We start from the raw sequence: 16,658 nt of genomic DNA, 5'->3' as shown, positions 1-16,658 counted from the left end.
GAGAAGTTTAAAAAAAGTTTATGATGCAAAGTCTTTGGTTCTTTAAAACCATCTATCTTTAATGTTGAAGAATGATTACACATATATATGTATATAATTTTACATAAATGTGATTATATCATACTTTATAGTTTGTTTTCCCTTTTCATTTAGCTTTTTGGTTTTTCTCCTTCAACCAGAATATCTTTTCCACTAAACTTTACTTCTGTTAATAAACTAGCATGCAAAGGATGGTAAAATAAAAACTAAAAGTAAATTCTACTTAAAAATAAGTGAGGTAAGGGGCGCCTGGGTGACTCAGTTGGTTGAGTGACCAACTCTTGATTTCAGTTCAGGTTATGATCTCAGGGTCATGAAACTGAGCACTGTCTCAGGCTCTGTGCTCAGTACATGGAATCTGCTTGAGATTCTCTCTCTCCCTCTCCCTCTGCTCCTCCCCATGCTTGCATGTGTGTGCTCTCTCTCCCTCTAAATAAATAAATGAAATCTTTAAAAAAAAAAATAAGGGAGGAAAAACAAGTTTGCACTTAATAAGTAAATGAATGAATAAAATAAAATACAAGAATAATGGAAATCATATGTTTAAAATCAATATATAATGCAAAGTAAACATTGAATCTTTCCTTAATACAGGTCACAGGAGAATAATCAGGATTTGTACAAATGTGGGAACAAAAACCTACTATAACTGGGAATATCACAAAAAGAGGAGTATAGAGACCCCAGCAAAATGAATCTGGGACATCAACAACTCCTCTCACAATGCTGACACAGTGATACAAAGAGGAGAATGCATAGAACTAACGTGTGCACAGAAGTAGGCAGTAGCTCTTGAAATGTACAAGCTGGTCGGAGGAAATAGTGGGTGGAGTCAAAAGAAGGAACCCAAAAATAGGGAGTTTGAAATGTGTTTAAATAAATTTGAGAATTTCTGTGGAACTTCTGTGCTTCTCAAGCTGACCCTGCTCCGCTTGGTGTAATTAATAAACCATCTAGTCTTATTATGTCTGCATTGTTCCACCTGTTCCAATATCTATACATTGAGGAACCCTGTTTGGAAAAGATGGAGGCTCACTGTCTGATCTTTATCAGCCCTCCTGGGTGGGACTTCTCCAGGCAGCCTTAGATTAGGTTCACTCTGGAGGCGAACCCACCTAGTAGCCATATGCGTTCTTCTATATACAAACACAGGGTTTGATCTGCAATTGTTTTATTTACATGGGATCATATTGTACACACTTAACACTCTTTTCTGAGTCTTGCTTTTCTTATTCAACAATATCTCATGGAAACCCCTCTAAGTCGACGGTATTGTTCTAAGCACTATTTTTATTGACTAAATATTATTCTATGGTGTGAATACAACACAATTTATTCAACCATTACCACGTAGAGACTTTTTCCCCCTCAGAATAATGAGACTTTGAATAGATGTCCTTATATCCTGATACCATGCTGGTGCTTTGGGTTATAAGTGTGCCCAGAGGGAGTTCCAACTTCCCCAGAAGCCATCAGCTCCATCAACATGGAGTTAAGCAAAAGGACCACACACCACAAGTATGTCCATCCCTTCCCCAACAATAGTCAAGAGCAAACTTTCCCTGGGGACAATACTAAGTCTGCCCTGGGTCTTCTACCTCCATCATCAGGGTGGGAAGGACTTTGTGTGGGACTCTAGTCACACTGGGTCCTGAGATGTGGACAATGGAGAAGACCCTCTAACCAACTCTCAGTGGACAAGCAGTGTGAGCAAGAAATAAACCTTTGTTATTTTATTACCATGATTTTTTAAGTGTTTTGGAGTTTTTTGGGGATGTGTGTGTGCATGTGTTAGTGTATGTATGTGTTTAACCATAGCACAAACTAGACTATCCTGACTGAAACCAGTGTGACAAGAGGACTTATAGAGGACAAGAGTAGAAAGGTAATAAGGAGCCAATTCCTGTGACTCTTATAGGCCTTTGGCTTTTGCAGGATTGGCTTTTATTCTGAGTGCAAGGGAAGCTATTAAAGGGTTGGGCAAAGTGAAATAACCTGACTTATGTTTTAACAGGATCATTATAGCTGCTGTGTTGAAAATCCATCAAAAAGTAGTAAAGAACAGAAGCAAGAAGACCAAGAGTTCCCTGCAATAATCCTGGTGAGGAATGACAGTGTCTTGGACAGGACGATTAGTGGTGGAGTGGTAAATAGGGATATCTATCTTGAAAGGTAGAAACAACAGTAGTGTTTATCTCTGAAAAGCCAGATTTGGTTGGAATCAGGGAGGATTTTTCTATTTATTCCATTGTTTGACTTCATAACACTAAAGATAAATTACATTTTTTATTTAAATAACTTATAAAATTTAAACAAAATTTAAAGGTAAGTGTGAATGAGTAGGATCTCATTATATGCATGGATCCCATTCTACAAACCCACCTGCTCACTATAGACATACACACACACACAGTCTAAACCAAACGTTAACAGTAGTTGTCTCTAGAGAATAAAATTATGGATGGTTTTCAACTTATTTGCATACATATATTACATGAAATAAATATATATTGTTTTTGGAATACAGAAAAGGTTATTTTTTAAAAAATGAAAGACAAAAATCCATGCCTTATAAGTAGAGGCTTTATACATAGGTAATTATAGTTAACTACATCTACTTAATATTTATTGCTTGAAAATGCATCAGTCTCTATAATTAACTGAAAACAAATACATTAATATACAAAAATTATATTGAACAGGTGGATATCCAGAAAATTAAAACTTTTTTTTAAAAAATCAAGGTTTTCAAGACTTAATACCTTCTGATAGGTTTCTGCTCGACAAATATAGCTTTGAATATGTAAAGGATCAAGTCTAATAGCCTCAGAAAAATGCCAAGTGGCTTCAAAGTAGTTATCCAAGTACAGCAGATGTATGAGGCCAATATTTATGTAAGCCAAAATAACAGTTCTAAAAAAAATGAGAAAACAAAATCTTGTTAGACATTTTAATTATTCCAAATGTTTCCCAATTTTGTATGAACCTAGTGAAATGCATACATCAATATATATCAGGTTTTTTTAATGTTTTACTAAAGCAAAGTAAATCAATTCACGATTCTCTATTAAAAACTATAAACACCTTTATAAAATCCTTAGTACAGAATCAACATGTGTAGAGTCTATGCTAGGAACAGAACTCCTGAAGTCCCCAGGCAATACTTTACTCTTCCTTGACTTAATCTTGACTTATCTTGAATTACAAGCTTAGTTTTTCTCAATTTAAAAGTTTCCACTTCAGGCTATGTTGCATTTGCCCTGAGTAACAGAGAAACAGTAATATTCCCAAAGCCTGGAGTTAAAAATCCTCTCCATGTAGGTATAACTCAGCTTCTTTTCTATGTCAAATAACTGTATTTTTTCTCTCTTACAATCAAAAAATTTTCAATATAGAAATGGTCTTAGAAATTACTTTGTCTGATGCCTCTATTTCAAAATGAGGAAGACTATATATCCTATAGCCCAGCTTTATTAGAAGCCTGGACCCTTTGCCTAAAAGACATCAAAGTTCGCGCTGCCCATTTTTTGGCTTTTTTGCAACTGAAACTCTTTTCCTTCCTTTCCTGGCTCAAAAATACCCAAAAGAAAACTACTGTGGCCATTCTGGAGCCATTCTCCATGTCTTTCCTGAGTCAAGCTTAAAGTTTACCTTATCTAAGCTAGATAAACAGTCTGCTGGTTGGCATGGAATTGGCATGCTTTGTTACTTTCTTGACACCTTTCATTTTAATGAATGCTTCACTGAAAAGAAAGGAAATTAATTCTGTGTTTTAGAGCTGAGGTTTCTGACTAGTGTGTGCAACTTTCAGTCTTTGTTTCTTACTGAACCTATGTTCTAATGGAATTGGTTTTTTTCTTTGGCTTTACTATGCAAAATGGAGTCGGAGGTTCTAAATAGAGAGTTCTTCCTATTGAGTCATATGTGCTGTGCATAGCAAAAACAAGCAGAATATTTTCTCATTATTTTAAAAGCTGGTGACAGTCTTTCATGAAGTTAACTTCAAAAAGCCCTAACCTGGGCATCCCCACACTGCTGTAAATAATTTTATGTTGTTATCTGCGGATTGGATTCCTCTCAAATGCATTCGATCTCTAAAATTTGCAAAAGTATCTGAAACAAGCCGATGTTGGAAACAGGTCTTATTTTAGAAGTAGTCTTATTTTCAGAAGTAGTATTCTGTTTCTAAGATGGCTTTACAATTATCTCATTTTACAAGGTTATTAATGATGTGGGGAAAGGACTTCTTCTTTCATTTTTTTCTTAACTTTATACAAAAGTGAAATCAATAAGACTATAAGGAAAACATACCTTTCTAGAGAAATAACAGTTTCAAAGTCACAGATTGCCAGCAACCAAAGTTTTAGATCTGCATAGAGTATGCCCCGATGTAGAAAACAACCAAGATTCTCATAGCCATCATTTATGAGAACTTAAAAATAAAAAATATATAGTTTATTCAGGTTCTGAACAAAAATATCTGAGTTATATTTTAGTCTTCACCCTTCCTATCACTTATTCTTCAAATTTTTTTTTAATTTATTCATTCGAGACACAGAGATACAGAGAGAGAGAATGTGAGCAGGGGGAGAAGCAGAGGGAGGGGGAGAAGCAGGCCCCCTGCTGAGCAGGGAGCCGGATGTGGGGCTCGATCCCAGGACCCTGGGATCATGACCTGAGCCGAAGGCAGACGCTTAACCATCTGAGCCACCCAGGCGCCCCACTTATTCTTCAATTTTAATATTTTATAAAACAGGTCTGTGATGAGTGTATTTATTTGATGAGTAAGAAATAGCATTCACATAAAAAATGTTATGTGCTATAAGTAACAATGTGGCTATCAAGTTTCAAAAACTCATTAAAACTGGAAGAAATCCTGGTGGTAATCTAGGATAGTCCACTCACTTTGTAGATGAAGAGATTAAGGTACAAAGGTACACAGTCATGTTGCAAGTCAATGGCAAAGATGGAATCTAACCTCTGATTGACTTCAGTGGATGGCAGTCAGAAGGGCACCCTTGCCCTTGATGGCCTGTTAATTATCAGGAGGGCATTGCTATTGGCCTTAAAACAGGCTCTGGTACAACTCCAGACTGGGGCAGATGGCAGAGATCAGGACACTACTCATCAACAAGGGAAGGGCAGCTCAAAGAGGCTACTCCAAGGCCAGCAGAACTTGGAGTTAAGGCAGGTAACTCATCTGTGCTTGTCCCAAATAATAGGAGTATGGGGCAAAAAGAATCCTCTCTCAGTTCTCCAGGTGTGTGTCTCTCATCTGTAACTGGTCTAGAGGTCATCTCATGTCTCTTCACTTACTAATTTTCCCTTCACTTTCAAAAGCATGTTAGTGAATTATATGGGTTTTCCACAACACTTGATCCATATCTTCTAAGCTTCTCAGGCCCATTCTGGCTGAGAAGGGAAAGTTTTGCCAAAAATGTGCATAATGCTCACAGTCTGGGATACAAATATTCACAGTACTAGACTTTGGGAAGTATATCTAGTGTAAGCAATGATCATATAGATTAAATAAATAATCACATGAAGGCAATCTGACTGCTCCATTCACAGTATGATTGGCCAGCAAAGAGCAAGTCAGCTGCAGTTTTGGTGGTTGGTCTAGGAAAATTTAAAAATTATTCCTAAGGAAAAAAATATTAGAATTACTTCACTTCTCTGTGCCTCCATTTCTTCAACAGGGATGAAAATAATACCTACCTCATAGCATTATTCTGCATATTAATTGAGACACTCCATATACAGCATTTAAATAGTGTTTGGCAAGTAGTAAAATGCCCAATAAATGTTAGATATTATTATTACTTGGAAAAATATCTTAAGGGTCCTTTTTGATTGTGGAAGATAAAACTCTTTAGGCTAGCTTATAGAAAAGGATTAAAGTAAAAAATCAAGCTGGTCTGCTCTGAATAGTTAAATAACAGGGATTTTGTATTCTTGTGATAGTCTAGAAAAGAGGGAGTGAGGAGTCAACAACTTGGAGAAGAGGGAAGTATGAGAAAGAGACTTTTAGAGATGACTGAAGAGAAAGGAGGTTGGCCAGATGGCAGATGGACAGGGCTGACAGACAGAAACAAACTTCAAGAAATAGGGGTGTGCTTGACCTTCAAATTTAAATGTCTCTGCTAAATTTATCCTTTGAACCCCAAGGTGTTCATGAACAGTAAACACAAGAATTGTGTGGATGAGCAAAAATGGAGTATCAATCAGGGAGCAGAAATTAGATGCAAAGATTATACAAGAAACAAAAATTTAACTTAGTCCTGCCTTCCAAAAATCCTTAGAAATAGAAGGGAGAGCACCAGAATCCTCTCAGAACATAAAATGGACTTTGAGTTACTTTATTTGAATATTCATGGGAAGGGTGGCCTCAGAAGGCAATCATCTTATATTGCCTTCCCTGAGGAGCTGTGCAATTCTCTTTATAAGAGTCTAGTTGTCTCTTAATCTCTAGATACTGCCTCATCTAGAATGATGGAATTCTAGTGCTTTGCACCCAGGGGAACACAGCCATGTTTGGAATGCTGGTCTCTGGCTAGAATTATCCAATCACAATGGGCTAATTTATTCAGCTGGGAACTGTGTACTGAGAACTTACTCTATGCCCAGAATTGTGTGGGGCATATTTATATACCAAGAATACATTGCTATAGGGTAAAGTGGAAATGGTTACTTTTAGCTATTGGCATCCTATCACTAAGGATTCTCAAAGTTCATTTTTAGTGTAAGTTACACACACATGTAAGTACAAACACATTCACATTCACTAAAACGGCATATAGGAACACTTTTAGCTAAACCATTGTAGCTTGTAAATACATATGAAAAAATATATATATATGTTAATATATACCTATATATAACTACATAAAAATATACATAGTTTATTAATCATCGCATATTAGTAGTACATTCTATGAAAGTGAACTGCTGAACTTCAAATTCTTATTTATGTGCAGTTGAAGGTGAAGTACCTGAAACGCTATAATCCTGTAGTGCTCTAAAAGGGCTACTCTTTCTAAATAAGCAGGCTCTATAATACAAAGCTAACCAGTTATTAGGATCTAAGTGAATTGCAACAGAAAAATCTTGAGTTGCTTGCTTATAAAATTGCCGTTTAAAATATGCTCTTCCTCTGTATGTCCTAGAAAAAGAAAAAAAAAATCATTTTACTATCTATTGCAAAATACACATTTTCTCTTTTTGGTAAATGTTCACAACTAATTTTGTATTTGAATAACAATCTGTGATTATTTCCACTTGCTTCCCAAAAAAGTTTAGTGATGATGCTAATAGCAAAAAAAAAAAAAAGAACTTTTTATAAATAATCCATTATACTTTATTGTACATATAATTATATGCTTATTAATAATATGCTATATGCTAATTATATGCTTAGTAACTATATTATATTTCTTGCACCTATCAGAGAGGTGTGTCAAAAAAGTAAATATGAGATTTACTTATTTTTATTATTTGAGTACCCAAAATGTTAGACTTTAATTTGTATAACATTGTTCTCTAGAAAAACCAAATAACCCATTTTGAAGGAAACGGGCCTCAGTGAGTGGAGTTGTTAGATTTTTCCCTGGCACTGAAGATACACCCAAATAAATGGGAGGCTGCTTTACATGGATGAAATGTATTTCATCACTTGTGTGATTGGATTTTATCTCTATTAAGTTCTGACTCCAATTCTGAAATTATCATTGACCTATATCAATTCCTGAAAATTCTATTTTCAGTCATTTAATAATGTAAAGCAAATCAGCTTTTAGAAATAAAATAGACAATTAAGGAAAAACAGGAAGTAGGTTACCTGCTGTGAAGAAGTTAAATCCAGTTTGGTGAGGTGGGGGTGGGGTGTGGGTAGGAGATAAAGAGATGTTCAAGAAAGTTATATTATGAAACCAATGATAATTTGGAGAAAAGAGTGCATACAAGACAGGTAACAAAGGTCTTTCAAAAGCACTAAGCATCTAGAGGGACACCTGGGTGGCTCAGTCAGTTAAGTGTCTGACTTCAGCTCAGATCCTGATCTCCCACTGAGCCTCAAGAGGGGACCCACCCCAGCTCAGCAGGGAGTCTGCTTGTCCCTCTCCAACTCCCCCTCCCCTTGCTCATGTTCTCTTTCTCTCTCTCAAATAAATAAACAAAATCTTTTTTTTTTTAAGATTTTATTTATTTATTTGAGAGAGAGAGAATGAGAGAGAGCAAGCACATGAGAGGGGGGAGGGTCAGAGGGAGAAGCAGACTCCCTGCCGAGCAGGGAGCCCAATGTGGGACTCCATCCAGGGACTCCAGGATCGTGACCTGAGCCGAAGGCAGTCGCTTAACCAACTGAGCCACCCAGGCGCCCCAATAAACAAAATCTTAAAAAAAAAAAAAGCACTAAACATCCTGAAACCCAGGATATTTTATCCTGCAGCAAAATGTTTTTTGCCTCATCTTTAAGAGATGTCTTATTTATTTTCTAATGAATACAAGAATTTTATATTTATTTTTAATGATTTCTGTTTGCTAAGAATAACCCTAATATTTTTCAGCATATACATAATTCTGAACTTAAAATTTACAGAATAAACCTTCAGTAATATTTTTGTAAGATGCCATTAAGTCATGTCAATTCTTCAAACACACTGACTTTTACATCCTTTCCTTATTTTGTTTCCATTGCCTCATACTTCAGATCCTCATCAACTCACATCTGTGCTACTATTTTACTCCATTCCTAGCTCTAGAGTAATAAGATTTATCAATAGGTAATAAAGATCTCTTTTCTCAAAAATTTTCAACAAACCTCTATTGACAATGGAAGAAAGCCAAATTCTATATAGTCTTCTGTAAGATAGTACCATCTTACAATATCTTGAATTAATCTTCTTGTTCTTCTCCAACTAATTTGATGCTGTTTGGTGCAAGAGTTCCAGCACCACAGTTAGCGAAGTTGTGAGTACAAAGGAAAAGTTCTTGAAGGAAATTAAAAGTGCTACTCCAGTGAACATTATGAATGATAAGAAAGTGAAACACCTTATTGCTGATAATGGAGAAAGTTTGAGTGGTCTGGATAGAAAACCAAACCAGCCACAACATTCCCTTAAGCTAAAACTAATCCAGGGCAGGGCCCTCACTCTCTTCAGTTCTGTGAAGGCTGAGAGACAGTGGGAAGCTGCAGAAGAAAAATTTAAAGCTAGCAGAGGTCAGTTCATGTGGTTTAAGGAAAGAAGCTCTCTTCATTACATCAAAGTGCAAGGTTACTAGACATAAAAAGAATATCACCACATTATTCTACTTAAATAAAGTTTAAAAAACGGGCAAAATTAAACTAAGAATGTTTAGTGATACACATACTTATGTGATGAAACTATAAAGAACTACAGGAGTCATTAAAATGGAAACCAGGACAGTGGTTACCCTCTGGGGGAGGCAAAGGCACAAAGGGGTCTCTAGGGTGCTGGAAATGTTTCTTGACCTGGTAATAGTTACACGGGTATTTACATTGTGATAAGTCATTAAGTTGTACATTTGTATACTTTTCTGGATGCATGTTTCATGTTACTATAAAAAATTTCAATATTGAACAAATTGTGAGTGAAAAAAAGAGCAGGTATGACTATATACACATTTTAAATCTCTTCAAAACAAAATTTAGATTAAAAGAAAAGCAACAGGGGTGCCTGGGTGGCTCAGTCATTAAGCGTCTGCCTTCAGCTCAGGTCATGATCCCAGGGTCCTGGGATGGAGCCCCACATCCGGCTCCCTGCTCCGCGGGAAGCCTGCTACTCCCTTTCCCACTCCCCCTGCTTGTGTTCTCTCTCTCGCTGTGTTTCTCTGTCAAATAAATAAATAAAATCTTAAAAAAAAATTAAGAAAAAAAAGAAAAGCAACAAAATGAGAATTGTATTATGCACCACAAGGTTGGAAAAACAAAGTTTATTATTGAAGTTATGATATTACAGAAATCTACATAAACAGTTCTCTGTGCTCAGTGAATAAAAAGGATATGAAAAGAAATTTAAAGAAAAAATATAGGTCAATATTTTAAAAATTGATAATGTAACTAGCATTTAGGAAATACAAATGAAACCACTCTAAATTGCCACTTTATGACTATTAAATTACCCACTACTGTTAGGATATAGTTAAAGATTTTCATTCACTGGTAGCAGTGAAAATTGACTTCACTATTTCTAGAGCTGTCTGATGTATTTCAAGCAATTTTCTTTCCTGGGAATGAATTTTTTAAAAATAATAATTTCAAAAATCACATCTAAAATAATTCTTACCTGGCTTGAGAATTTTGGGGATCTATATTTAATAGAGCTGTAAAATCTTGTATGGCTGAAATCCAGTTTTCATTTTCATAGTGAAACGTCCCACGTTTCAATAATGCATCTGTTCTTTTGGGATCATAAAAAATACACTACATGGGGGGTAGAAGGGAGGCACAAAAACATAGCACATTATGAAAAAACAAAAAACACAAGAAAAGTATATGATCTCATAGCAAATTAAGTGTACTACAACTACATTTTTAAACTTCAGATTACATAAAAGCAAACTACTTTAAGATGTCTAAACTTTCAAATTTGCATTTAAAGACCACGTCTTTAGTCTTTAGAGGTGCTTGGGTTGCACAGTCTGTTAAGCATTTGACTCTTGGTTTCAGCTCAGGTCGTAATCTGAGGGCCGTGAGATCCAGCCCAAGTGGGGCACTCATTTGCTCTCTCTCTCTCTCTCTCAAATAAATAAATAAATTTTTAAAGACCATGTCTTTAGGAAGAGCATTTATCATCAAATTCTAAAAAGGGGAGGTTTTCTGAGGGAGAAAAAAAAAAAACGCATATATAAGGAGCCAAGGCTTTTGCCCACTGAACTTTTTACTGATAAATCTTCTTTGGGGTGTGTGGGTGGCTCAGTCAGTTAAGCGTCTGACTCTTGATTTCGGCTCAGGTCATGATCTCAGGGACATGGGACCAAGCCCCGAGTCAGGCTCCACACTCAATACAGAGTCTGCTTAACATTCTCTCTCTCCCTCTCCCTCTGCCCCTCCCCCTGCTCTCTTGTAGTCTCTCTCTCAAATAAATAAAATCTTTTAAAAAACAAGATATGATAGATCACAGCATTTATCCTAATTAAAGATGATACATATTAGACCACATCAAGGCTGACTCAATCAAATCAAATATGTATTAATCTAGTCCCTAAAATGGTGAAAAGAAATGAATTGGTATTGGTTTATTCATTTCACAATGACATACAAGACAAGAGCAAACAGACTAAATCATTGTGTACTCTGTTGTAAACTCCTTGCCTATTGATAGTGGGGGTGAAAAAGTGAAGCACAAGGACTACTGAGTATTTTTAAAACAGGAGGAAAAAAAAACCTAAAGATTTTGAAGATTGTTTGACCTCAAGTGGCTGCATTAGTCAATGCATGGAGGAAGTGAACAGGAATAGATAATCTAGTGATTTCAATATTTTCAAAAGAGATTTTTGGTCACTTCTAAAGTAGAAGTGATCAAAACTTACAAGCTTCTCCTGAAGCAAAAGAATGTCAAGTATGTGGTTAACCATCATGGATTAAGAAACAGGGCAGCTGGCTGTTCCCTTGCTGTACAGAAGCTTTTTATCTTGATGAAGTCCCAAAAGTTCATTTTTGCTTTTGTTTCACTAGCTTTGGAGATGTATCTTGAAAGAAGTTGCTGTGGCTGATGTCAAAGAGATTACTGCCTATGTTCTCCTCTAGGATTTCAATGGATTCCTGTCTCACATTGAGGTCTTTCATCCATTTAGAATTTATCTTTGTGTATGGTATTAGAGAATGGTAGAGTTTCATTCTTCTGCATGTGGCTGTCCAATTTTCCTAGCACCATTTATTGAAGAGACTGTCTTTTTTCCATTGCATATTTTTTCTTGCTTTGTCGAAGATTAGTTGACCATAGAGTTGAGGGTCCATATCTGGGCAAAACAAAGAGGCAACCCACAGAGTGGGAGAAGATATTTGCAAATGACAGTACAGATAAAGGGCTGGTATCCAAGATCTATAAAGAACTTCCCAAACTCAACACCCAAAAAACAAATAATCAAGTCAAAAAATGGACAGAAGACATGAACAGACACTTCTCCGAAGAACACATACAAATGGCTAACAGACACATGAAAAAATGTTCATCATCATTAGCCGTCAGGGAAATTCAAATCAAAACCACACTGAGATACCACCTTACACCCGTTAAAATTGAGAAGGCAAGAAACAACAAATGTTGGAGAGGTTGTGGAGAAAGGGGAACCCTCTTACACTGTTGGTAGGAATGCAAGCTGGTACAGCCACTTTGGAAAACAGTGTGGAGATGCCTCAGAAAATTAAAAATAGAGCTACCCTATGACCCAGCAATTGCACTACCGGGTGTTTACCCCAAAGACACAGATGTAGTGAAAAGAAGGGCCATATGCACCCCAATGTTCATAGCAGCAATGTCCGCAATAGCCAAACTGTGGAAAGAGCCGAGATGCCCTTCAACAGATAAATGGATAAAGAAGATGTGGTCCATATGTACAATGGAATATTACTCAGCCATCAGAAAGGATGAATACCCAACTTTTACATCAACATGGATGGGACTGGAGGAGATTATGCTAAGTGAAATAAGTCAAGCAGAGAAAGTCAATTATCATATGGTTTCACTTATTAGTGGAACATAAGGAATAGCATGGAGGACATTAGGAGAAGGAAGGGAAAAATGAAGAGGGGGAAATTGGAGGGAGAGATGAACCATGAGAGACTATGGACTCTGAGAAACAAACTGAGGGTTTTAGAGGGGAGGGGGGTGGGGGATGGGTTAGCCCAGGGATGGGTATTAAGGAGGGCATGTACTGCATGGGGCACTGGGTGTTATACAAAAACAATGAATCATGGATCACTACATCAAAAACTAATGAATCATGGAATACTATATCAAAAACTAATGCTGTAATGTATGGTGATTAACATAACATAATAAAAAAAACTAATGATGTATGGTGACTAACATAACATAATAAAATAAAATTTAAAAAAAAGAAACAGGGCAGTTGGGAACATGGAAAAGCTAAATTATTTCAATAACTTCTAAATTCTCAATTGTACTACAAACTAGAATTTAGAGTGAAGTCAGGAGATGAAGATTACAATTCTGCTGCAATCAGGGGAATATTTTACCGGACTCTAGCCTCAAAGTACAGTTCGTCTATTTACTTCTTCAAGGGGATTCCCTGATATTCCCCAATATAAATATATAATTAAATATCTCTTAACCCCTCCATCATCTTTATTTCCTTCATGGCACTCATAAATTGTAACTATGCATTTATATATGTATTTATTTCTTTAATATCTGTCCTTTAAACTATAGGCTCCATGTAAGCAAGAAACATGTATTTTTTCTTATTATGTTACATTAGTCACCATATAATACATCATTAGTTTTGATGTAGTTTTCCATGATTCATTGTTTGCATATAACACGCAGTGCTCCCTGCAATATGTGCCCTCCTTAATACCTAACACCGTGCTAGCCCATCTCCCCATTCCCCCTCCCCTCTGAAACTCTCAGTTTGTTTTCTGGAGTCCAGAGTCTCCCATGGTTCATCTCTCCCTCCAATTTCCCCCCCTTCATTTCTCCCTTCCTTCTCCTAATATCCTCCATGCTATTCCTTATGTTCCACATATAAGTGAAACCATATGATAATTATCTTTTTTTTAATATTTTATTTATTTATTTGACAGAGAGGGACACAGCAAGAGAGGGAACGCAAGCACGGAGAGTGGGAGAGGGAGAAGCAGGCTTCCCGCAGAGCAGGGAGCCCAATGCGGGGCTGGATCCCAGGACCCTGGGACCATGACATGAGCAGAAGGCAGATGCTTAACAACTGAGCCACCCAGGTGGCTTTCTCTGCTTATTTCACTTAGCATAATCTCCTCCAGTTCCATCATGTCAATGCAAATGGTGGGTATTCATCCTTCCTGAATGCTGAGTAATATTCCATTGTACATATGGACCACATCTTCTTTATCCATTCATCTGTTGAAGGGCATCTCGGCTCCTTCCACAGTTTGGCTATTGCGGACATTGCTGCTATGAACATTGGGGTGCATATGGCCCTTCTTTTCACTACATCTGTATCTTTGGGGTAAATACCCAGTAGTGCAATTGCTGGGTCATAGGGTAGCTCTATTTTTAACTTTTTGAGGAACCTCCATACTGTTTTCCAGAGTGGCTATACCAGCTTGCATTCCCACTAACAGTGTAAGAGGGTTCCCCTTTCTCCACAACCTCTCCAACATTTGTTGTTTCCTGCCTTGTCAATTTTTGCCATTCTAACTGGTGTAAGGTGGTGTCTCAATGTGGTTTTGATTTGAATTTCCCTGATGGCTAATGATGTTGAACATTTTTTCATGTGTCTGTTAGCCATTCATATGTATTCTTTGGAGAAGTGTCTGTTCATGTCTTCTGTCCATTTTTTGACTTGATTATTTGTTTTTTGGGGTTTGAGTTTGAGAAATTCTCTTTAGATCTTGGATACCAGCCCTTTATCTGTAGTGTTATTTGCGAATATCTTCTCCCATTCCGTGGGTTTCCTCTTTGTTTTGTTGACTTTTTCCTTTGCTGTGCAGAAGCTTTTTATCTTGATGAAGTCCCAAAAGTTCATTTTCGCTTTTGTTTCCCTTGCCTTTGGAGACATGTCTTGAAAGAAGTTGCTGTGGCCAATGTTGAAGAGGTTACTGCCTATGTTCCCCTCTAGGATTTTGATGGATTCCTGTCTCACATTGAGGTCTTTCATCCATTTAGAGTTCATCTTTGTGTATGGTGTAGGAGAATGGTCAAGTTTCATTCCTCTGTATATAGCTGTCCAATTTTCCCAGCACAATTTATTGAAGAGACTGTCTTTTTTCCGTTGCATATTTTTTCCTGCTTTGTCGAAGATTAGTTGACCATGGAGTTGAGGGTCCATATGTGGGCTCTCTATTCTGTTCCACTGATCTATGTGTCTGTTTTTGTGCCAGTACCATGCTATCTTGGTGATCACAACTTTGTAATATAGCTTGAGAACAGGCAACGTGATGCCCCAGCTTTGTTTTTCTTTTTTAACATTTCCTTGGTGATTTGGGGTCTTTTCTGGTTCTGTACAAATTTTAGGATTGTTTGTTCCAGCACTTTGAAAGATGCCATTGGTATTTTGATTGGGATGGCTTTGAAAGTATAGATTGCTCTGGGCAGCATAGACATTTTAACAATGTTTTTTCTTCCAATCCATGAGCATGGAATATTTTTCCATATTTTTGTGTCTTCTTCAATTTCTTTCATAAGTGTTCTGTAATTTCTAGAGTATAGATCCTTTACCTCTTTGGTTAGGTTTATTCCAAGGTATCTTATGGTTTTTTTTTTTTAAAGATTTTATTTATTTATTTGAGAGAGAGAGAATGAGAGAGAGCGAGTACATGAGAGGGGGGAGGGTCAGAGGGAGAAGCAGACTCCCTGCCGAGCAGGGAGCCCGATGCGGGACTCGATCCCGGGACTCCAGGATCATGACCTGAGCCGAAGGCAGTCGCTTAACCAACTGAGCCACCCAGGCGCCCGGTATCTTATGGTTTTTGGTGCTATTGTAAATGGAATCAATTCCCTAATTTATTCACCAACATTTGTCCACTACATTGTACAGCGCCTTAGTTGATAAATATTTGTGAATGAATGAATGAATGAGCCAATGAGCACAGCTTCTTTAAGAGCAGATAGGTTTGCTGCAGAAAAGAATCAGCCATGTCTCAAGAGTAAGAAGTGGAAAATAAGTTTCTCTCTTGTTTGAAGGGAAGAAGCAATTTTCAAAAGTTTCTCTAGCCACTATTTCATGCTTCAAGAGGAGAGAGCTGGAAAAGTCATGCCCCCTCCCTCCCAGAGTTGTCTCAATGCTCCCACACCCAACTCTTTGACATAAATTCATTCATTCACTAATAATTTTAAAAAATCATTGACATAGTGTTAATATCAATCCCAGTACTGAGTGCTCTAGGTCCTAACATAATAAATTAGTTTTGATTATATAATGTATATAAATGAAATTCAATGATTCGCTATAATATCAGGATGAGAATATCATGATCTAAAATATATAAATGTCAGCATTATATGTAATACAACTTACTTTAGAAAAGTCATCAATGGCCAGTACTTTGTTTGATATTTCATACATCTCACCCCTCCTGAAATATATATCAGCATCCATGGGCTTGCACTTAATTGCCTGGGTATAGTTTAGAATTGCTAAAGTAATGTCTTTTCTTCTCCTGAAAATTTCCGCCTTTGACAAATATGCCTCTAAAGAAAATTAAAAAGGTAAAATTTAGTGTTACGGTCCTTTTATTAACTATGAAAATTTTAATCTCTCTCCCTCTAAAAATGTAGTCTTAGAGTGATGTTTCTCTATTATACTTTCTTAACCATTTCATTTAAGGGTTTTTTTTTTTTTCTACTTCAACAATGCAGAACTTGCTCTCAAAGGCTGATAAATACTCATTACTGTTAAAAGTATTTTCAATTTCAATCCTAAGTAACAAAAATTAC

At 36.7% G+C, this 16,658-nt stretch overlaps 1 protein-coding gene across 1 annotated transcript in view; it reads right to left on the bottom strand.

Moving 5' to 3' along the window:
* Positions 1–16,658, bottom strand: part of TTC6 (tetratricopeptide repeat domain 6) — a 181,922-nt gene that overhangs the window by 44,006 nt on the left and 121,258 nt on the right. The window contains exons 13-17 of the mRNA XM_045901971.3: positions 16,240–16,412; positions 10,344–10,480; positions 7,032–7,201; positions 4,351–4,471; positions 2,802–2,952 (exon numbers count right to left, since the gene is read on the bottom strand). Of these exons, the coding sequence (XP_045757927.1) occupies positions 2,802–2,952; positions 4,351–4,471; positions 7,032–7,201; positions 10,344–10,480; positions 16,240–16,412 (752 nt within the window). The remainder of the gene's footprint in view (positions 1–2,801; positions 2,953–4,350; positions 4,472–7,031; positions 7,202–10,343; positions 10,481–16,239; positions 16,413–16,658) is intronic.

The sequence above is a fragment of the Mirounga angustirostris genome, unplaced genomic scaffold, assembly GCF_029215605.1.
Source record: "Mirounga angustirostris isolate CCGP_5_RB_7025 unplaced genomic scaffold, mMirAng1.0.hap1 SCAF_9, whole genome shotgun sequence".
Lineage (NCBI taxonomy): Eukaryota > Metazoa > Chordata > Mammalia > Carnivora > Phocidae > Mirounga > Mirounga angustirostris.
Note: the sequence above shows the minus strand (reverse complement) of the source record. Positions and strands in the feature narration are given on the sequence as shown.